General features: G+C 38.1%; 2 protein-coding genes and 1 long non-coding RNA gene across 6 annotated transcripts in view; 2 read left to right on the forward strand and 1 right to left on the reverse strand.

Annotated features, from left to right (window-relative positions):
- LOC123539125 (nuclear receptor subfamily 1 group D member 1-like) overlaps nucleotides 1-24,612 on the reverse strand; it is a 75,024-nt gene that overhangs the window by 14,385 nt on the left and 36,027 nt on the right. For all 4 annotated transcript variants that reach the window (XM_045323610.2, XM_045323611.2, XM_045323608.2 and 1 more), the window contains one exon: nucleotides 2,856-2,939. Coding sequence is in view for 2 of the 4 variants with exons in the window: in XM_045323608.2 (XP_045179543.2) it covers nucleotides 2,856-2,916 (61 nt within the window). In the remaining 2 variants the exon portion in view is untranslated. The remainder of the gene's footprint in view (nucleotides 1-2,855; nucleotides 2,940-24,612) is intronic.
- Nucleotides 13,174-15,241, forward strand: LOC123539126 (uncharacterized). Its single transcript, XR_006683909.2, has 2 exons — nucleotides 13,174-13,283; nucleotides 15,065-15,241. It is a non-coding gene; the product is annotated as an uncharacterized LOC123539126 (long non-coding RNA).
- Nucleotides 23,925-24,612, forward strand: part of LOC128550422 (uncharacterized) — a 34,255-nt gene continuing 33,567 nt past the window's right edge. Inside the window, exon 1 of the mRNA XM_053529386.1 lies at nucleotides 23,925-23,957. The gene's annotated coding sequence lies outside the window, so the exon portion shown is untranslated. The remainder of the gene's footprint in view (nucleotides 23,958-24,612) is intronic.

Consider the following 24,612-nt stretch of genomic DNA (forward strand, 5'->3'; position numbering starts at 1 on the left):
TAAAGGTCTATATCTATGCCTACTTCATGTTGCACTTGCCAACGTATCAAAGACGTCTATTTATATGCCTGGTTTACGTTGTACTTGTCAACGTATCACAAACGTCTATGTGAATGCTGAATGCCTAGTTCAAGTTATACTTGTCAACGTATCAGAGACGTCAATTTATATGCATGGTTCACGTTGTACTTGTCAACGTATCATAGACGTCAATTTATATGCATGGTTCACGTTGTACTTGTCAACGTATCAGAGACGTCAATTTATATGCATGGTTCACGTTGTACTTGTCAACATATCAGAGACGTCAATTTATATGCATGGTTCACGTTGTACTTGTCAACGTATCACAAACGATACGATACGATATGGTTTTATTGCGATACAAAGCCTTCGGCCCAAAATACAAAAAAAACATTGCTTCAGATTTAAGGTAACATTATAAACAAACATACATTAAAACAATATTTCTAGGTAAATGTAAATACATGTTATTACATTAGGCGCAATGTTGCTAACCTTTGTAATACAAAATATCACGCAAAAACATTTTGATACAAAACATAGTAACATTTGATGACTGTGCAAGTTAAAAGTTACTGTCTCTAAGTTCAAACGCATTGACCAAGAATCTTGCCAAAGAGAAAACACTATCAATTCTACTGTCAGACATTATAGTTATAAACAACTGTTCACATACAACTGCTGTAATTCATTCATTTCTAAAGTATCTAGCTCTCAATTCGTTATACAGCGGACAAACAAGTAGGAAATGTAACTCATTTTCAATTGTATATGTATTCTGCTCAAGACAATACTGGCAAAATCTATAGTCTCTGTCTATTTTCATATGTCGCCCCTTTTCGATCATTAGGCTATGACTCAAACATCGAAAGTTTGATAGCACACGCTTCTGTATATAAGTTAGTAGGAGCGATAAATACGTTTCTGGATTTAGAGCACTTTTATATAATTTGTACTCTAATGATTTCGGTGACGTGTTAATGTCCTCCCATATAGACTGTCTTGCACAGTCCTTTAGACGGAGTGTGAATAGACTCATGGACAAGTTAATGTCACCAATTTCATTCGCGATCCAGGCAAAACCAAATCCATACTGAAACAGAAGATTTTTAACGTGCGTCGCCCATGTTGTACGACCAGCGTCATCTAGGCGTCATAACATAATATAACATTGTCTCGGGTATCTTCCTTCTTGCATTCTAGTTAATTTCGTCCAGTATTTAAGACATCGTGATATGTAGGTGACATGTAAAGGAAGTCTACCACACTCACTTAACAATTCCATAACAATACAAGTGAATTTCAAAAAAAACACACACTTTATTAACACAAACTTTTAAACACGTCAACAGGCATGGAACAAATAAATCTACTGTGTGTATTAAAGTACTGAATATGCCACGCTATAAACGCTACAGTATTGATCGAATTAAACTCGGATGTTGTCACTCAGCGCGCGACTTTACACAGATTCCCAGTACGATTACGTATCGGGTTATGTCAGTGCATGAATTGGGATAAACAGGGGGGCGTTTATACGAGTTACTGACCTTGTTCCGATCAAATTTTTCGTAAAATGCATCGCCCCCGGGGGCGTTTAAACGGGGTTATATGGTATCTAGGTTCAGTTTCATTCCGGCCTCATCACAGAAGTCACTAACGATATTTAATTGATTCTGTAATTTAATAACGGTCTCTGCTACTGTCGACATGTCATCCGCAAACATCAACGCATACAATTCTGCAATATCACTTGTAATAAAAATACCACTTTCACATTTTAATTGCATATACTCAATCAAATCGTTTATGAACAAAGAAAAAATAACAGTAGAACTGAAACAACCTTGTTTCGTTCCAATTTCACACTGGAAGAAACCTGTTAGACCGTCCTTAAGTTTTATACAAGATTTTAACTGTATATACATAGACTTGACTCAAGAGAATGAAAGAAATTTACTATTGTTATTTATACCTTTCCGCACAAGGCTATTCCACAGATGTACGTGGATACAATTATCAAAAGCCTTCATACAACGTATCACAGACGTCTAAGCGTATGCTTAGTTCAAGTTGCACTTATATATGTATATTTATACCGAAGCGATATGACTTTATACAATTTTAGTAACAGAAATTAATATCTAGTGCATTATCCTTTTATCTGATCCATGCAAAATTACTGAAATAACAATGAATATTCCCAGCCAACCAATCCGTATCTAGCCATTATTTGTCCGATATCTTTTTTCCCATTGGTTTTAATAAGTCAAATCGATATCTTGCCTTACATGTTTTGCTCCCATCACCAATGCAAGCCCTTTTATACAACTTTTTCATGCTTTAAAACTGTAATGGTAATGAATTTTCATATTCTTAATTACAGTATTTCTTGAAATATTTGAGATTTGAGAGGCCTGAACAGTGCGTAAATGTACTAAAAAAGCAATATATTAATTATTAGCTGAATTATAAATTCATCATTCTTCGCGTTATTATAACATTGTACCAAGGTTATGACGATACATTTTATTCACTACATTTCTGACTACATTATCATTTGACCAATGTTGGACCTTTCATGCGTTTGATGTATTTAAAAACATACATAAAGTGTTAGGTATTGACTGAAGGCATTAAAAATTCCTATCAAGTACAAACACCATACTGCTGAATTAATTCAATAAAATGTTTAGACATTTTAACTTAATATATGCCACTAAAAGCATGTATTTCTCTCTTTTTCTTTTTAATGCAAGCCAGGTATAATTACCATCATGGAAACACAAAAGAATGTGGGTCTTTGAATTTTAAGAATATAACGTCCTTACCTTTTTTCTTCGGCTTGTCAGACATCGCAGTTTGAATGTTAAAAAGTGTTCCAGCAACCATGACTAACAAACATTTACAAAGTCCTGCAAAGATAAACATTACTTTAAAACATATCAAATATCTTTCATACTTGTAAAGGAGGTTATGTATGCATGCAAATGATATGGCGGACGCGATTGTAACAAAAATTAAAATTCTGTTATTGTCTAGCACAACAATATAAATAGTGGTACCTTCATGACTGTAGAAAAGCTGACCTTAGTCTATGTTCTTCGAAAAACATAATTTACAGTTAAACAAAAACCAACCTGCTGAAGCTTCGGTGAACGATCTAGGGCCATCTTTGCCCTGTTGTTTCATTTAGCAAGTAGAAAAAAACTAATTAAACAAGAGTGCCAGACTGTCACAAAATACGCCCGTCATCGAACTTGGCCTAATTTAAAGGGCATAATCCAAGAGTGCCTGGGGCGATTTGGGTGGTTATCATACTTGGCAGAGACATTATGCCCACAAACATTGTCAGCAAGTTTGGTGAAGATCCGATGAAAACTGTTCGACTTAGAGATTTGCACAGATGTAGATACAATCAAATCACATATCAACTCAGTGCAACTTACCATTGTCAAGTTTTGGCTGCGGAAGTAAAAAAAATGCTGCTTTAATTAATCGAAGGACAAAAATTCACTTTGTTTAAAAAAGAGGGCCAAAACGTGGTCCTAAGTCGGTCAACTGAGAAACTGACAATTTGAGCTTTAATATATGTATGACTCACTGAATCATGAAAGGTAAAAACTGCTTTTAGTAAGAAAAAGCTTTTCTATTCAAAGCTCTTGTAACCCCTGGAATCAGTTAAGTGGACCCATTTGAATGAATTTGAGAGGGAACCTTACAAAAATGCTAAAGACAAAGGTTGGTGATGATCCATTGAGCAGTTTAAGGACTCTAAAATCAGTCAAGCGAAACCAAATTGAGAAAGCATGCATGCTTCAGATCAAGTGAAAAAAAAATAATCAAGCGGTTCATAAGAAGAGTTGTTTGAAGGTTTTTATTAAAAGAAAAATTAAAAAATAATTATTATATTTAGTTCTGGCAGCCCCTAAAATCAAACAAGCAGTGCCATTTGAACAAGTTTGAGAAGGTACTTTATAAGGGTGCTAACGTCCAAGTTTGGTGGCGTTCCATCAAGTAGTTCATGACTGAAAGATATTTATTTTTTCTTTATTTTACTCTGGCGACCCCTTAAATCAGTCAAACGCTACATACCAAATCTGATGCAAATCCAAGCTCTCGCAGCCCCTAAAATCACTCAAGCGAAACAGTTTGATAAAAAATGAGATGACCTAGAAAAGCTACTACAGAGCAAGTTTGGTGATGGTCCGTGAAGCGGCTCATGATAAGGAGTCGTTTAAAGGTGTTTTTTTCTCTCTCTATTTTAGCTCTGGTTAACCCTAAAATCAATCAAGCAAAACCATTTGAATTAAATTTGAGAGAGGACCTTACTAGGACTATGGTCATGATCCATCAAGCGGTTAATGAGAAGAAGCTGCTTAAAAAGGTTTCTTTTTTTTTTTAGTTCTGCCGGGACTCCAAAAAATCAGTCAAGCGGAATAATTTGCTCAAGTATAGGAGAGGACCTAAGAAGGATGGTACGGACTAAGTTCGCTGACATTCCATCAAGCAGTTCATGAGAAGAAGTCGTTTAATGGTATTTCTTAGTTTTAACTCTGGTTGCCCCTACAATCAGTCAAGCGGACTCATTTGAGAGGACCATGCAATGATACTACGGACAAAAATTGGTGATGAGAAGTCGTTTAAAGGGGTTTTTCTTTCTGTTTTAAACCTTAAGCACATGGTTGACTTTCAAGTGTGTTACCGTTGACTAATCTCGGCCTAACTCGTTTGAATTATCTTTACTGGATGGGACTTATGCTGGCTCCGTATTAGCGTACTGTTGCTTTACTGGATGGGACCTTTGCTGGTTCCGTATAAGCGTACTGCTGCTTTACTGGATTGGACTTTTGCTGGTTCCGTATAAGCGTACTGTTGCTTTACTAGATGGGACTTATGCTGGTTCCGTACTAGCGTACTGTTGCTTTACTGGATGGGACTTATGCTGGTTCCGTACTAGCGTACTGTTGCTTTACTGGATGGGACTTATGCTGGTTCCGTATTAGAGTACTGTTGCTTTACTGGATGGGACTTATGCTGGCTCCGTATAAGCATACTGTTGCTTTACTGGATGGGACTTATGCTGGCTCCGTATAAGCATACTGTTGCTTTACTGGATGGGACTTATGCTGGTTCCGTATAAGCGTACTGTTGCTTTACTGGATGGGACTTATGCTGGCTCCGTACTAGCGTACTGTTGCTTTACTGGATGGGACTTATGCTGGCTCCGTACTAGAATACTGTTGCTTTACTGGATGGGACTTATGCTGGTTCCATATAAGCGTACTGTTGCTTTACTGGATGGGACTTATGCTGGCTCCGTATTAGAGTACTGTTGCTTTACTGGATGGGACTTATGCTGGTTCCGTATAAGCGTACTGTTGCTTTACTGGATGGGACTTATGCTGGTTCCGTACTAGAGTACTGTTGCTTTACTGGATGGGACTTATGCTGGCTCCGTACTAGAGTACTGTTGCTTTACTGGATGGGACTTATGCTGGTTCCGTATTAGAGTACTGTTGCTTTACTGGATGGGACTTATGCTGGTTCCGTACTAGCGTACTGTTGCTTTACTGGACGGGACTTATGCTGGTTCCGTATAAGCGTACTTTTGCTTTACTGGACGGGACTTATGCTGGTTCCGTATAAGCGTACTGTTGCTTTACTGGACGGGACTTATGCTGGTTCCGTATTAGCGTACTGCTGCTTTACTGGACGGGACTTATGCTGGTTCCGTACTAGCGTACTGTTGCTTTACTGGATGGGACTTATGCTGGCTCCGTACTAGCGTACTGTTGCTTTACTGGATGGGCTTTCTGGATGGGACTTATGCTGGCTCCGTACTAGCGTACTGTTGTTTTACTGGATGGGACTTATGCTGGCTCCGTATTAAAGTACTGTTGCTTTACTGGATGGGACTTTTGCTGGTTCCGTATTAGCGTACTGCTGCTTTACTGGATGGGACTTATGCTGGTTCCGTACTAGCGTACTGTTGCTTTACTGGATGGGACTTATGCTGGCTCCGTATTAGCGTACTGTTGCTTTACTGGATGGGACTTATGCTGGCTCCGTATAAGCGTACTGCTGCTTTACTGGATGGGACTTTTGCTGGTTCCGTATTAGCGTACTGCTGCTTTACTGGATGGGACTTTTGCTGGTTTCGTATAAGCGTACTGTTGCTTTACTGGATGGGACTTATGCTGGTTCCGTACTAGCGTACTGTTGCTATACTGGATGGGACTTATGCTGGTTCCGTATTAAAATTAGCATACTGTTGCTTTACTGGATGGGACTTTTGCTGGTTCTGTATAAGCGTACTGCTGCTTTACTGGATGGGACTTTTGCTGGTTCCGTATAAGCGTACTGCTGCTTTACTGGATGGGACTTATGCTGGTTCCGTATTAGCGTACTGCTGTTTTACTGGATGGGACTTATGCTGGTTCCGTATTAGAGCACTGTTGCTTTACTGGATGGGACTTTTGCTGGTTCCGTATTAGCGTACTGCTGCTTTACTGGATGGGACTTATGCTGGTTCCGTATTAGCGTACTGCTGCTTTACTGGATGGGACTTATGCTGGTTCCGTATTAGCGTACTGCTGCTTTACTGGATGGGACTTATGCTGGTTCCGTATTAGCGTACTGCTGCTTTACTGGATGGGACTTATGCTGGTTCCGTATTAAAATTAGCATACTGTTGCTTTACTGGATGGGACCTATGCTGGTTCCGTATTAAAATTAGCATACTGTTGCTTTACTGGATGGGACCTATGCTGGTTCCGTATTAAAATTAGCATACTGTTGCTTTACTGGATGGGACTTATGCTGGTTCCGTATTAAAATTAGCATACTGTTGCTTTACTGGATGGGACCTATGCTGGTTCCGTACTAGCGAACTGTTGCTTTACTGGATGGGACTTATGCTGGCTCCGTATTAGCGTACTGTCGCTTTACTGGATGGGACTTACGCTGGTTCCGTATTAGAGCACTGTTGCTTTACTGGATGGGACTTATGCTGGTTCAGTACTAGCGTACTGTTGCTATACTGGGTGGGACTTATGCTGGTTCCGTACTAGCGTACTGTTGCTTTACTGGGTGGGACTTATGCTGGTTCCGTATTAGTCTACTGTTGCTTTACTGGGTGGGACTTATGCTGGTTCCGTATTAAAATTAGCATACTGTTGCTTTACTGGATGGGACCTATGCTGGTTCCGTACTAGCGAACTGTTGCTTTACTGGATGGGACTTATGCTGGCTCCGTATTAGCGTACTGTCGCTTTACTGGATGGGACTTACGCTGGTTCCGTATTAGAGCACTGTTGCTTTACTGGATGGGACTTATGCTGGTTCAGTACTAGCGTACTGTTGCTATACTGGGTGGGACTTATGCTGGTTCCGTACTAGCGTACTGTTGCTTTACTGGGTGGGACTTATGCTGGTTCCGTATTAGTCTACTGTTGCTTTACTGGGTGGGACTTATGCTGGTTCCGTATTAGTCTACTGTTGCTTTACTGGGTGGGACTTATGCTGGCTCCGTACTAGCGTACTGTTGCTTTACTGGGTGGGACTTATGCTGGCTCCGTATTAGCGTACTGTTGCTTTACTGGATGGGACTTATGCTGGCTCCGTACTAGCGTACTGTTGCTTTACTGGATGGGACTTATGCTGGCTCCGTACTAGCGTACTGTTCCTTTACTGGATGGGACTTATGCTGGCTCCGTACTAGCGTACTGTTCCTTTACTGGATGGGACTTATGCTGGCTCCGTACTAGCGTACTGTTGCTTTACTGGATGGGACTTATGCTGGCTCCGTACTAGCGTACTGTTGCTTTACTGGATGGGACTTATGCTGGCTCCGTACTAGCGTACTGTTGCTTTACTGGATGGGACTTATGCTGGTTTAGTACTAGCGTACTGTTGCTTTACTGGATGGGACTTATGCTGGTTCCGTACTAGCGTACTGTTGCTTTACCGGATGGGACTTATGCTGGTTCCGTATTAGCGTACTGTTGCTTTACCGGATGGGACTTATGCTGGTTCCGTACTAGCGTACTGTTGCTCTAGCGTACTGTTGCTTTACCGGATGGGACTTATGCTGGTTCCGTATTAGCGTACTGTTGCTTTACCGGATGGGACTTATGCGATGGGACTTATGCTGCTGGATGGGACTTATGCTGGTTGCATATTAGTGTACTGTTGCTTTACTGGGTAGGACTTACGCTGATTCCATACTGGCATACTGTTGCTTTACTTGATTGGAATTACGGTCTTCTTGTCCATCACTTCTCCAATCAGTTCACCGGTACAGGATACAGACTATGAAGTGAGATACTCAAACTATGAGATAGTGGCATAGATTTTGCATGGCTCTAGGCCTATAAGCAAACTTATGTAATAAACAAACATTGTGTATATGCTAAACTAAACTCAAAAGATTTGCCATCATGCGTACATAGTCAGACGGAACTTATGATTCGAACATGCACTAGTCCGCTTAGATGAACCTCACCATAAGCAGGCTACACATTACTTGACGTGCTTATTCTCCATATTGCCCTCTATCTATGTAAAATCTTTTTAACGAGAAGACCATAGTAGCCCTTAGTCGCTCGCCTGGCCTAAAATGTTTTATGTTGAACATACGCATGACACACAAAATAATGAATGGAAACAACTGTGTTTAGTACAAACTAGTGGCCCAAAAAGGAGCTGAATGCCACCCTTTAAACACATTCGAGAGAGGACCTTATAGTTATGCTACAGACACAAAGTTTAATGATAATCAATCAAGCAGGTAATAAAATGAAGTCGTTTAAGAGTATTTCTATTTTTAGCTCTAGTGGCTCCTAAAATGGGCCACCCGTTCCCATTAATCTTACACTGATGCTACAGTTGTAAAACGCCCAAGTTTGAATAAACTGTTTGAGAGGACCTTATAAGGATGCTATAAAGATCAATCATGCGGTCCATGAGAGGAAGTCGTTTAAATGTATTTCTATCATTAGCTTTAGTGGCCTCTTAAAGGGGCCGAATATCCCAATTTGAACAAAATTGAGAGAGGACCTTATTACAATGCTATAGACCAAGTTTGATGAAGATGCATCAAACGGTTCATGAAAAGAAATCTATTATTAGCTCTAGCGGCCCCTAAAAGAGGCCAAGCGTCCCCATTTGAATGAATTTGGGAGAAGGTCATTAAATGATAATACAAAATCAATTGCGATGGAGATTCGTCAACTAATTCGTGGGGAGAATTCGTTTAAATATAGCTTTAGAGACCCTCCATAGGGGCTGAGTGCCCCAACCCCCATTTAAACAAAAACTGGAGAAGACCTCATGATAATGCTACGGAAAGAGTTTGATGAAAATCCACCAAGCAGTTCACGGAAAGAAGTTGTCTAGGGGCATTTCTTTTTCTAACTCTAGTTGCCCCTAATGGAGCCGAATGCTCGCATTTAAATAAATTTGGGAGAGGACTTAAAATTATCATACAGACCGAGGACTTATAATTATCATACAGACCAAGATTGATGAAGATCAATAAAGCGGTTCATGAGAAGAAGTTGTTTAAAGGTATTTTGATTCTTAGCATTAGTGGCCCCAGTAAGTGGCCGAGTACCCTATTTGAACAACATTGGGAGAGAATCATACAATTATGCGACACACCGAGTTTGATGAATATCCACCGAGGGGTTCGTGAGAAGATGCCGCTGAAGGTATTTCTATCTTTAGCTCTAATGGATCCTAAAAATAGCCTAGTGCCCTCATTTGAAAAAAAAGGACCTTATAAAGATGCTACAGATAATGTTTGATGGAGATCCATTCAGCATCACCATTTGAATAAAATTGGGAGAAAACTTTCTAACGATTCTACGGGCCAAGTCTGATGAAGATCCATCAGGCGATTCGTGAGAAGAAGTCGTTATAATTGTAGATCTATTTATAGCTCATGTGGCCTCTAAAAGGGACTGAGTTTGACTTGCCGTCTGACTGACGGAATGAAGGACGGTCGGGGGCAGAAGTCCACTCACATCATAAAACTTTTGAACACATGTCATTTCGGAAGTCAAACAAGAGCCCCATTGAGCCATTTTTTATTGTTCGAAATTTCAAGACTAGCTCAAGGTCAATATCAAGGTCAAATTTCATTTCAGTACACATCACTGTGCATGTGGTCCATGCATGTGGTCCAAATTTGAAAGCTGTAGCTTGAGAAATGTGAAAGTAGGTCACAAGATCAATTTTAAGGTCAAAGTTCATTTTGGTATAAAACTATGCATGTACTTGAGAAATGTGAAAGTAGGTACTAGATAAAAATCAAGGTCAAATTTCAATTCAGAACACAAAAATATGCATGTGGTCCAAATTTGAAGCCAGTAGCTTGAGAAATGTGAAAGTAGGTCACTAGGTCAAATCTCAAGATTAAAGTTCATTTCAGTACACAAAACTATGCATGTGGTCCAAATTTGAAGCCTGTACCTTCAAAAAGGTGAAAGTAGGTCACAAGGTCAATGTCAAGGTCAAGGTTTTTTTTCGATACACAAAACTGTACATGTGTTCCAAATTTGAAGGCTGTACCTTCAAAAAGTGTGAAAGTAGGTCACTAGGTCAATGTCAAGGTAAATTTTTTTCGGAACACAAAACTATGCATGTGGTTCCAAATTTGAAGGCTTACTTGAGAAATGTGAAAGTAGGTCACTAGGTCAATGTCAAGATCAAATTTTTTCGGTAACACAAAACTATGCATGTGGTCCAAATTTGAAGGCTTACTTCAAAAATGTGAAAGTAGGTCACTAGGTCAATGACAAGGTCAAAGTTTTTATCGGTACACAAAACTATGCATGTGGTCCAAATTTGAAGGCTGTAGCTTGAGAAATGTGAAAGAAGGTCACTAGGCCAAAATCAAGGTCAAATTTTATTTCGGAACACGTAACTATGCATGTGGTCCAAATTTGAAGCCTGTACCTTCAAAAATGTGGAAGTAGGTCACTACGTCAATGTCAAGGTCAAAGTTTTTTCGGGTGCACAAAACTATGCATGTGGTCCAAATTTGAAGGCTGTAGCTACAGAAATGTGAAAGTTGGTCACTAGGTCAAAAACAAGGTCAACTCATGTCAATGTTCATCTTGCCACTCAAAACTATACATGTGGTCCAAATTTGAATGTTTTTATTTTTGTAGGTTATTTGCAAGAAGATTTTAAAAGCTTTTCCCTATATAAGTCTATATGAACCATGTGACCCCCGGGGCGGGGCCATATTTGATCCTAGGGGGATAATTTGAACAACCTTAGTAGAAGACTACTAGATGATGTCACATACAAAATATCAAAGCCCTAGGTCCTGTGGTTTTGGACAAGAGGTTTTTCAAAGTTTTTCCCTATATAAGTCTATATAAACCATGTGACCCCCAGGGCGGGGCCATATTTGACACTAGGGAGATGATTTGAACAATCTTAGTAGAAGACCACTAGATGATGTCACATGCAAAATATCAAAGCCCTAGGCCCTGTGGTTTTGGACAAGAGGTTTTCAAAGTTTTTCCATATATAAGTCTATATAAATCATGTGACCCTGGGGCGGAGCCATATTTGACCCCAGGGATATAATTTGAATCATCTTGGTAGAGGACCACTAGCTGATGTTTCATACCAAATGTCAAAGCCCTAGGCTCTGTGGTTTTGGACAAGAAGATTTTCAAACATTTTCCCTACATAAATCTATGTAAATTTTAAAAATAAACAAAGGGCCATAACTCACTCAAAAATTGTTGAACCAGTCTGATTTTCAGGGGGACACAACTAGGGTACCAATACATCATTCTGACAAAGTTTGGTCAAATTCCCCCTAGTAGTTTCTGAGGAGATGCGATAACGAGAAATTGTTAACGGACGGACGGACGGAATGACGGACGGACCAAGGACGCAGAGCGATTTGAATAAAAAGACGACGTTTTACGGATCAACGTTTTGTGGAGCAAAATTCGACGAAGCCCCATTTTGTGGGTCGACGTTCGGCGGTGTGCCATAACGATGTTTGGCGGAGCGGTGTTCGACGAGGCGTCCAAAGTAAGTTAACAGCCATTTGTGTTACAAACATGCTGGTAGAATTATATAGCTCTAGCAAAGTCACGAATACAGGGTGCATGTACCACGTGACTTTTTCGCTAATCTGGGGTGCCAAAAACATGGCGGATTCCTCGATAAAGGTAACATTTTCTTAAATAGCTTTTCACCAACTTGTTCAAATAAAAAGAAACATAGATGAGTGCCGTCTCATATGAAAATCCAACACTCGGCTACAAGTTTTTTGTTTCAAAGTCCGCTCGTTTTCTCTAAAAGTGCAACCGCGCATCTGAAGTGAACAAATTTGAGGATGTTAAGACGGGGGACATTTCGCAAATTCTATAGATAAACCCTTTAAAAGGCCATAAAAGACTACTTTGCGACACGGATATTTGTACGAGTGTTGTCTTGACGTATACACTTGAAGAAATTACAAATTAAGAGCCTTCAATAGCTTCCGAGTCAAGATTTATCAAATTGCTAAGCAGGGGTCCGTTTTTCTTGATGCTAAGACGGGGGCGTGATTAAAAGATATGTAATTGGAAGTCTTGTATTTCATTAACCTGCTTCATTTAAGTTTTTTTCCCATGTTTATACTGCATACTTTAAGAAAAATCTAGCTATATGTCTGGTAAATTTCAAATTGTTATGACAAATGAAAGCTTTTCGCCGACTGTAAACTGTAAAATTTTACCTAAAGTGAACTACTTAGTACTTAATTTGACTGATTTAATTGAAAATGCATCAACTTTCACTTTATGTACTACATTTCTAACGCGATTAAAGTGTCATGTCTAGATAATTTTATAGTAACCATGTAAAGAATACTGTTAAGTTTTTGAAAAAGCATCAGTTTATATTGAATTCTGTTCCAGCCGCGTTAACTTTAATTTTTTAGGCTGAATAAAATACATTTGCGCATCTGACATTAGCAATAGTAAGTTGTCAAAAGAAATCGGAATGTATATGTTATTTTCTGATACCTTATTTTAAGACATTTTGTTCAGAATGCCCTTTTTGGTTTAAAAATATGAATTATTATTATCATTGTAGTACTAAAGCGTATTTACATTTCAGACATTTGTGTGCCACGAATGCGGAAGGGCTTATAATTCCAAAAAAAAAGCCTTCTGTGCCACGAAAAAGGCCACAGAAATCTTGGACCTTACATGTATAACTGCGGCGAGCGGTCTTTTCCGGTGAGACTAATAACATTATTATATTATGATCTCACATCGGCATATTTTAAGCATTGCACATTTTGTCCATCTCTTCTTACTTCTAGAAATTGGTTTGACTATAATTTGGATTACTTTACATTTTTCACAGCTGATACTGCCGTGGTTTACAGGAGACCGTAAAGGGTGGATATTTTGGTCCTATGTTTCAATGACCCTTAGTATGATCTGGTGCCCAACTTCTCAATCAAAGTAAATTTGAAAATCATTTCGAATTTCAAAATATGGTCATTTATGATTTACTTTTGGTCGGAAAGGTAGCGCTTTTCCCCTTTATTTTTTTTATTAATTATTGTTCTTCATTAATTTCAACTGAAGTGCATTTAGTATATTAATAAATGAGTTCAAACGAAAATTCTGTGACAAAAATGCATTTAAGAAAAATTCTTGTTGATAAGAGTTCTTTTATTCTTGAATGTGAATTGAGGCATTACAACCTGGAATGATTGTACCCGACTGCCTTGATGGTAACCAAATGTTTGCAATTATTGTTACCAAAAATGTTAGTTTATTGCTAGGCACGTTTTTGTTTCGATGATATTGTTGGTAAAAATATATGTTTTTGTATCCAATAGCCTACACAGCCCACAGAATATCATTTTATTGAGCCTGTAAATGTCTCAAGTCGTTTGAACGAAGAATCGGTCTGCGATGTATACGCTTGAAACCGATTCTCATCTTTTTTTGTAGATCGAAAGGGACTGAAATTGGCTTTAATTCTTTTTCAGTGCTATTAGCTTTGCAACAACTTACTAAGAAACTAAATAGTGTCAACGTTTTGCACGCATTCATAAATGATTTTACCTTTAACTTATTAGTCTTTATTCATTTTATGAAATTTAATGCCAATTGTATTGTGGTCAGTTTATCGAACCATCGTTCCTGGGAAGAACCGGCACCATATTCAAATCTTCTTAAAGAAAATGTCCACTTTCTTTCATAAGAGACATGGTCGGTTTCGGGCTTCGAATCACGGTCGTATGTGAGAGAGATCTTAGAACTTGACCTCTTGATAGTATGATTAAGTATCAAGATGATCACTGCGTCTATTAAATTTGCAATGTGTTTTATGATAAATATTTGCTCTGAATTATGTTTTCTTCTGTGGTTATTCAATGGTTTAAAAAATTCTTTAAACTTTAACCTTCGAACATTTACTATGATTTCACAACACATGTGAAGAAATTACCGGCACATACTCTGATAATTCAATGCATGTATCTAAATAACATTATTAAGACTTTGAAAGTATGATAATTTATTTCATTTCAAACTGCAGTTTAGATATATATTCCAATAAAAGCCGTAAAAATAGCACACAAGATCTAAAAAGACAAATTTTGAAATTAACATTGCTGTGCAGATTCTAAACCATTTTCAGAAGCAAAGCAAAAGCAAGAACGGTTCACATTCTTAATAATTAGAGACCTGTTTCATCTAGAGTTATCGAAAGTTAAACCAAAGAAACCAATTAACTTAAACAATGAAGACAAAACGAATGCGATAAAAAACAGACTTTTCCAAAGCCGACTTGGAAATGTAGTAATATTGTTAAGAAGCGTCAACTTGACACATAGGGTGTCACCCAGGTATTGAAGTACTTCCAGGTCGTTGTATCCTAGGAAGCAGTTCTTTGAAATTTGAAGTTCCCAATTTGAAGCCATCTCTACTTTGACTTGTTAAACATTTTGTGTCATTTCTGATGTCTTTAACAGTTGTTTTGTTCGTGTTTTTTTTTTCAGGACTACATTTCTGTGCGGAAAGCTATTCCAGACTGGCGGCCATGACAGATGTGGGTTGGAAATCATAAAGAGTGACTGTGTACTTTGATATGTAGCAAAGAAGTTCATTGTTGATGATAGTGTTCCTTTATTATTTATTGAATACGATCAGAAATACAGAGCTCTCAATGCTGTAAACTTTTTGTTGTGAAATTCGCCGCTGAATCCATTTCCAAAAGTGTTTGTTTTACTATACAGCAAAGAAGGAGAAATTGTACCGGGCCAACACCACAGAGTGAAAGTTGGTGCATTTTTCATTAAATCAGTCAAATTAAGCATTTCACTTTAGGTAAAATATGCAGTTTAAAGTCGGTAGAAAGCTTTCATTTGTCATGACTATTTTAATTTTAACATACATATAACGGGATTATTCTATAATGAGCAGTATCAACATGGAAAAACTTTAACGAAGCGGGTAAATAAAATACCAAAGACTTCCATTACCAAATCGTTGAATCATGCCCCCGTCTTAGCATTAACAAAACCGGACCCCTGCTTAGCAATTTCATAAATCTGGCCCCGGAAGCTATGTAAGGCTCTTATTTTGTAATTTCTTAAGGTGTAAGTAGTATAGGGGTCGGTTTGGGGTCACGACTGCACATGCGTGAGAATGACGTCATGCGCGGCGGCCATTTTGAATTTTATTTTTAGAATGACATCATCTTCCTATTTTAAGGATGACTTCACTCTGCTATTTATATCTCCCAGAAGTATATAGAGCTGACTTATATACCTATCTAGGGCGTGTTCGCGCACATTGAGGGTCAGGTGCTCAGCCCTAGACGGGGAGATATCATGAAAACAAAATATTTCAAGAAAATCAAATAAATATTAATTATATTTGAACATATAGATTTATCTACAACCTAAATGAATAAATACATTGTATGGTAAACAAAGAACTAATTAATGATAATTTAAAGCAAAATATTTATTATATTTTTAATTAAAACCATTAATCTTTATTTAAAATAGCTACGTTAGAAGTAACGTTAACTGGAAATAAAGTATTACATTTTTGTCAACGATGTTTCCTCCTTGGCGTCCACTGACGAAATGACTCCAATCATAAGCGTATTTTCCCTAAATGCGCATGCTCGGACCTATTTTTCATAATGACTTCATAAGCTATATTTAGATAAGGTCATGAGTGAATCAAACGTGATCATGGTCAGAATGTCTAGCGTGTGTTGATTTAAGGCCGGATAGGCGGACAATAAAAAGTAAACATGCCAAAGTTAATCCCTTTAAAGTCGCCACAAAGTCTGGCGTGTATTTATTTAAGAGCGGATGCGTGAACAATAGCCTATTCAACTGTCAAATTTAATCCCTTTAAAGTCGCCGTAGTGTCTGGCTTATGTTGACTTATGGACGGATGCATTAACAATAGCCTATTGATCTGTCAAAGTTAATCCGTGTATTGAGTACGGGAAGGGAGGCGACATCAGGCCTGGGTCACATATGGACCGAAGCGCCTCTTTCATACCATCAATGATATGATGTTAAAGAATATTTTTCTTAAACAATTGCCAACATTTTTTATGACCATCCAGAGTTTTAGAACCAGTAAAGGACTTTTTAAGAAAGTTGCTAAGATCATCAAAATAAGACGTTTTAGGGTCCATTTTTACATTTTGGGTATCTGACATTTTTGAAAAGCCCAAAGAGTGCACTTTACCATAAACTAGGTGCCAACAGGAAATGAGGTCATTAAAATTTCCAAGTCATCGTACAGACTCGGGACCGGTACCGTTAGAAAGATCTTTTCGAGTAGGTTCAGAAAATATGTACAATTACGTGTCTATCTCTATCCGTTTTCCAGATATTGAGGTTTAAACCAGAATCATTCATCCGGAAACACCCGGCTTCATGCCTTTATTATTAAAGATAACATAGGCATGTTGGGTATCTAACCGAAGGTCTCGACTAGTACTATAAGTTGGTACACTCAAACCGGAAGTGAAATCAATCACGCGTAAAATTCACATTTTCTGCACGTCCCTAGACTCGAACCTACACAAGCACAAGCACAAGCACACGCGTACACACGAGAACACACATACACATACACGCACACGCACATACACACACAGAAACACACACACACACGCACACGCGCAATCACACACACACAAGCACACCCACACGCGCATACATGCATGCACGCACACACGTACGCGCCATTAAACAATATATGTAACATCATCAAAATATTCAAAATTATCAAAATTTTTCGTGCCTATTACCCTAGTACACAGATTGTGTCTGCAACTTCATTAACAGGTATCAAAATAATATCTTCCTTTGTAACTTTACATTTGTCATCTTTAGTTATTACAACAACATCATAGTCTCCGAAATTGAACATGCCAGTTCCACTACGGTGTAGATACTCCAACACATCACACAATATTTCATATATATATAATTTAGAACATCCAGAATTTTGAATTAACAGAGTATACACTTCAATATAATCGTACAAGTCTATGCATGAAATTCAACCTTCAGCGGATTTTAAGTATTAATATTTTTTGACTTGAGATCGGCTTAAGATAATGTATGAAAGAGAACTGGCCAATGTTGACACTAATACTTTGACTGTAAAAGCGGATTAAATTCCGGTCAATTTTATGACTTTTAGGAGAAACTTATAAAAAACGAGTATTTTGTGTTATAAAACTTTTATAGTCCTTTAGGATACTGTCTTAAGTACAGATAGGTTCTAGAAAGCCTATTTCGACCATTCTAGGAAATCGTCAAGAGTTTCAATGAACAGAACATTGAACAATCAGTTTTCCCCATTTCGTGACACACTTTCTATTCATCAATTCTGAGATGTTAATTTCATGTGATAGAATTCATAAAAATCTTTCATTTACATCCCCCATTCTCGATTCGATTTTCAACCGTTTACGCGTTATGACGTAACAGCGATTTTTAAACCTTCTTTCTTAAACTTTGCAATAAACTCTTGAAACAGATAGCATTGGAAAGATCTCGTCGCATAGGTTCAGAAAATGTATAGTTATTTACCTCTATCTCGATCCGTTCTCAAGATATTGGCGTTTAAAGATTTAAGTGACGTCACGTTTTGAGCGGTAAATTCAAATTTCGCAACCAAAATTTTCAAAATGTAATTTCTCCTCTATTTGTGGACCGATTTTAATGATCTTGGTGTCAAACCAAAACGCTTGACGAGAACTAAGTGTTGGTAGCATACAACCGGAAATGAAATCACTCATGCGTAAAATATCGATTTTCTCCTTTATTACTCAACCGACTATACCCGTGTTTGGTATCCTACGAAAGGTTTTGACTAGTACAATTCCATTGTTTGCACTAAAAGAATATGGGGTCACTCACGCGTAAAATGCGTCAAAGTAAGCTTACCTGATCCTTACACTTTGAGATCAAAATTGACAATGAACGAATTCACAGGGTAAAGTAAAATAAATAGAGCCAAAGCAACGTTCTGATTAGTCAGTATAACTTATAGCAATGCTCTGATTGGCTAATGATATGACGCATTCTGATTGATCACTCAGGGATCACACGTCATATATAAGTCGTAAAGTAAATTTAACCATGATTGAAGGTGTTACGAGTTACTGTATATACCAACAACTCCTCCTCCACATCTCCTACTCCTACTCCTCCTCCTCCTCCTCCACTCCTCCTCCTCCTCCTCCACTCCTCCTCCACTCCTCCTCCTCCTCCTCCTCCTCCTCTCCTCCTCCTCCTCCTCCTCCTCCTCCTCCACTCCTCCTCCTCCTCCTCCACCTCCACCTCCTCCTCCTCTTCTTTCTCCTCTGCCCCAAGAAAGCGTAAGAATGGCAAACAGAATAAAGCAGTGTCTTTTTGATAAAAGATACTTACATCGGTTTCACAAATGCATCAGTGTCCTGTTTGCCATCAGTCTTTCTCTCGGATTGACAACATGCGGAGACATCAACGTTATGTCCACGGAAATGACGAAGCAACTGACAGTTTTTCACCGCCATTACAAACATGGGACATCTCAAGAGAAACGGCGTTTCAACATCCATTTTCTATGGTCGTTTCAGGACCAAGTGGTAGTGGAAAAACTGAATGGACAAGAAAACTGCTATCATCAAATCTTGTAAGACCTCAGCCTCAGCGTATCATATGGTGTTTTGGACAATGGCAACCATTGTATGATGAACTTCAGCGTGAAATCCCCGGTGTCGAATTTGTACACGGTATTCCAGACTACTTGAATGATTCCCAATATATAAATGTTAGTCAAAGGAACCTGCTGGTCTTTGACGACCTGATGACTGAAGCTAAATGCGACCAAAGAATTGCTGATCTCTTTACGAAGGGCAGTCACCACAGGAACATATCTGTCGTTTATCTCACCCAAAATTTGTTTCCTCAAGGTAAAGCCTGCAGAGATATCGCTTTGAATACGCAGTATCTGGTGCTATTTAATAATCCTATTGATAGACAGCAAGTGGCTACATTGGCAAGAAGAATATATCCTTCGTCTAGTAACATCTTTATGAAACGGTTTGAACGAGCGACATCAAGACCTCACGGTTATTTGGTAATAGACTTAAAATCCAGCACCCAAGAACAACACCGTTTACGTGAAAACATTTTCGAGGCAAACACTCCAGAAAAGAGAAAACGAACAGATGATGAATATAAACAAGAAGACTATTTCAATGGTGAAGGATACTTATCTGATAAAAATGATGACAAGGTTGAAGATGAGAAGGAAGATTCTGGTGACCATGATGATGATGATAGTGATGATGAAACAGAAAATAGAAATAATGATACTTTTGTAAAGAAACGATCTTTGATCAAGGGACCTCCAGGTAAACGTAGAAGAGTTGAAATTATAGAACAGCGATCACACCGTGAGATATGGGATAAGCGTTTTCAGGATCCTCTCAGACAATCTATTAAAGAACAATTTAAAGTTAAAGTTAACAACTATACAGAACAAGGGCTCTCTTTTAAAGAAGCGTACCGTCGCACTGCTAATGATGAATTGCCTCAATTAAGAAAGAGACTGAGACAAAATTATGCCCGATTTCTAATTGACTTTTATGAGCTACAAAACGACCCTACTCAGCAGCAGATTCTACAGTCGGCTAAGAAACTAAGAAGTCAGCATGGCATGACTGTCAAAGAATCTGTTCGGCAAGCCATTGCCCTTAGAAAAGACCTATTTGATGAGTTGTGGCCCGATCATAAAAGCAAAGAAGAATATTTAATGGATGATAATAAAGAAAGTGATGACGATGAAGAATCGGATGGTGATGAATGAACGTTTTAAGAAGGATTGGCGTGCTTTAACTTTTCATCATGCAAAATGGGTACCATAGAGGTATACGATTATAAACAAGAAAAATGGGTACCGGATAAACCGGACCCGGAAAAATGGATACAACACTTCAAAGACTTGAGGGACGGATATGTGTATCCTGATCATATGGGCCGTTACATCGTGGGTAGCGGTGCTCATCTTAGAAAAATGGCTGAACTAAAAGAGAAACAAGAAAGAGAAGCACAAGAACAAAAAGGGGAAGATCTCCCCGTAGTAAAACTTGTGACACCCGTAGCCCAAGCGGTTGATATTGCTAGGTCGGAAATAAGACGGTCACGAAAGCATAGTGATCTAAAGCGACATAGGAATACATTGGACACACCTATGAGTCGTGATTTAGACAGCCCACGACGTAAGAAATATCGCCAAAATATGACCCAAGATACTATGGATTGGAACACCTATACATTTTAAAATGAATAACTATGAACTCGAGGAAATGTTAAAAGAGTACCCTGTGACAATATGTGCTGCGGATCAACTTCAGATACGTAGAGGACAATACGTCATCTCAAATACAGACACGAGCCAGGGATCAGGAAAACATTGGGTGGCCTTTTATTTTCCAAAAAGGGGACACGACGAATTTTTCGATTCACTAGGTAATAGACCAGAGCACTACAAAGTTCATTTTGAGCAAGTGTTAAAGAAGCGTTACTGGATGAACTTCAGTCAAATACAGGATACAGATTCAAACATATGCGGGCTATATTGCGTATATTACATTATGAACCGATGTTCTGGACGAAAAATGAAGGACATTGTAAAACCGTTTGATGTGTATTGCAAGAAGTTGAATGATGACTTTATTTTGTCTTATTTTAGTTGATACATGTAACCTGTATTAGTGATACAAGCTTTGGCAATAAAAGATTAAAAGAACAATATGTTTTTGTTATTTATAACCCATACGTTTGAATTTGATTTGAAAGAAAAGAAGAAGCGTCAGTAGGTGTTGTAGTGTACACAAATAAAACAACATATTCGTTTATTGTATTTTATTTCTCCAACATCGCTTCACAAATTGATATCATGTTTCGCAATAAGCGTTTCTAGCAGTTCTAAATGACCCTGTGAATTCGTTCATTGTCACTTTTGATCTCAAAGTGTAAGGATCAGGTAAGCTTACTTTGACGCGTTTTACGCGTGAGTGACCCCATATTCTTTTAGTGCAAACAATGGAATAGTATTAGTCAAAACCTTTCGTAGGATACCAAACACGGGTATAGTCGGTTGAGTAATAAAGGAGAAAATCGATATTTTACGCATGAGTGATTTCATTTCCGGTTGTATGCTACCAACACTTAGTTCTCGTCAAGCGTTTTGGTTTGACACCAAGATCATTAAAATCGGTCCACAAATAGAGGAGAAATTACATTTTGAAAATTTTGGTTGCGAAATTTGAATTTACCGCTCAAAACGTGACGTCACTTAAATCTTTAAACGCCAATATCTTGAGAACGGATCTAGATAGAGGTAAATAACTATACATTTTCTGAACCTATGCGACGAGATCTTTCCAATGCTATCTGTTTCAAGAGTTTATTGCAAAGTTTAAGAAAGAAGGTTTAAAAATCGCTGTTACGTCATAACGCGTAAACGGTTGAAAATCGAATCGAGAATGGGGGATGTAAATGAAAGATTTTTATGAATTCTATCACATGAAATTAACATCTCAGAATTGATGAATAGAAAGTGTGTCACGAAATGGGGAAAACTGATTGTTCAATGTTCTGTTCATTGAAACTCTTGACGATTTCCTAGAATGGTCGAAATAGGCTTTCTAGAACCTATCTGTACTTAAGACAGTATCCTAAAGGACTATAAAAGTTTTATAACACAAAATACTCGTTTTTATAAGTTTCTCCTAAAAGTCATAAAATTGACCGGAATTTAATCCGCTTTTACAGTCAAAGTATTAGTGTCAACATTGGCCAGTTCTCTTTCATACATTATCTTAAGCCGATCTCAAGTCAAAAAATATTAATACTTAAAATCCGCTGAAGGTTGAATTTCATGCATAGACTTGTACGATTACATTGAAGTGTATACTCTGTTAATTCAAAATTCTGGATGTTCTAAATTATATATATATGAAATATTGTGTGATGTGTTGGAGTATCTACACCGTAGTGGAACTGGCATGTTCAATTTCGGAGACTATGATGTTGTTGTAATAACTAAAGATGACAAATGTAAAGTTACAAAGGAAGATATTATTTTGATACCTGTTAATGAAGTTGCAGACACAATCTGTGTACTAGGGTAATAGGCCCGAAAAATTTTGATAATTTTGAATATTTTGATGATGTTACATATATTGTTTAATGGCGCGTACGTGTGTGCGTGCATGCATGTATGCGCGTGTGGGTGTGCTTGTGTGTGTGTGATTGCGCGTGTGCGTGTGTGTGTGTGTTTCTGTGTGTGTATGTGCGTGTGCGTGTATGTGTATGTGTGTTCTCGTGTGTACGCGTGTGCTTGTGCTTGTGTAGGTTCGAGTCTAGGGACGTGCAGAAAATGTGAATTTTACGCGTGATTGATTTCACTTCCGGTTTGAGTGTACCAACTTATAGTACTAGTCGAGACCTTCGGTTAGATACCCAACATGCCTAGGTTATCTTTAATAATAAAGGCATGAAGCCGGGTGTTTCCGGATGAATGATTCTGGTTTAAACCTCAATATCTGGAAAACGGATAGAGATAGACACGTAATTGTACATATTTTCTGAACCTACTCGAAAAGATCTTTCTAACGGTACCGGTCCCGAGTCTGTACGATGACTTGGAAATTTTAATGACCTCATTTCCTGTTGGCACCTAGTTTATGGTAAAGTGCACTCTTTGGGCTTTTCAAAAATGTCAGATACCCAAAATGTAAAAATGGACCCTAAAACGTCTTATTTTGATGATCTTAGCAACTTTCTTAAAAAGTCCTTTACTGGTTCTAAAACTCTGGATGGTCATAAAAAATGTTGGCAATTGTTTAAGAAAAATATTCTTTAACATCATATCATTGATGGTATGAAAGAGGCGCTTCGGTCCATATGTGACCCAGGCCTGATGTCGCCCTCCCTTCCCGTACTCAATACACGGATTAACTTTGACAGATCAATAGGCTATTGTTAATGCATCCGTCCATAAGTCAACATAAGCCAGACACTACGGCGACTTTAAAGGGATTAAATTTGACAGTTGAATAGGCTATTGTTCACGCATCCGCTCTTAAATAAATACACGCCAGACTTTGTGGCGACTTTAAAGGGATTAACTTTGGCATGTTTACTTTTTATTGTCCGCCTATCCGGCCTTAAATCAACACACGCTAGACATTCTGACCATGATCACGTTTGATTCACTCATGACCTTATCTAAATATGGCTTATGAAGTCATTATGAAAAATAGGTCCGAGCATGCGCATTTAGGGAAAATACGCTTATGATTGGAGTCATTTCGTCAGTGGACGCCAAGGAGGAAACATCGTTGACAAAAATGTAATACTTTATTTCCAGTTAACGTTACTTCTAACGTAGCTATTTTAAATAAAGATTAATGGTTTTAATTAAAAATATAATAAATATTTTGCTTTAAATTATCATTAATTAGTTCTTTGTTTACCATACAATGTATTTATTCATTTAGGTTGTAGATAAATCTATATGTTCAAATATAATTAATATTTATTTGATTTTCTTGAAATATTTTGTTTTCATGATATCTCCCCGTCTAGGGCTGAGCACCTGACCCTCAATGTGCGCGAACACGCCCTAGATAGGTATATAAGTCAGCTCTATATACTTCTGGGAGATATAAATAGCAGAGTGAAGTCATCCTTAAAATAGGAAGATGATGTCATTCTAAGAATAAAATTCAAAATGGCCGCCGCGCATGACGTCATTCTCACGCATGCGCAGTCGTGACCCCAACCCGAACCCTATACTACTGGTGTATATGTCGCGAGAATATTCATACAAATATATGTGTCGCAAAGTAGTCTTTTTCGGTCTTTTAAAAGGTTAATTTATTGAATTTACGAAAATGTCCCCCGTCTTAACATCATCAACTTTGTTCACTTCAGTTGCACGGTTGCACTTTAAGAGAAAACGAACGGACTTTGAAACAAAAAACTTGTAGCCGAGTGTTGGATTT

The sequence above is a fragment of the Mercenaria mercenaria genome, chromosome 18 (genome assembly GCF_021730395.1).
Source record: "Mercenaria mercenaria strain notata chromosome 18, MADL_Memer_1, whole genome shotgun sequence".
In the NCBI taxonomy this organism is placed as follows: Eukaryota; Metazoa; Mollusca; class Bivalvia; order Venerida; family Veneridae; genus Mercenaria; species Mercenaria mercenaria.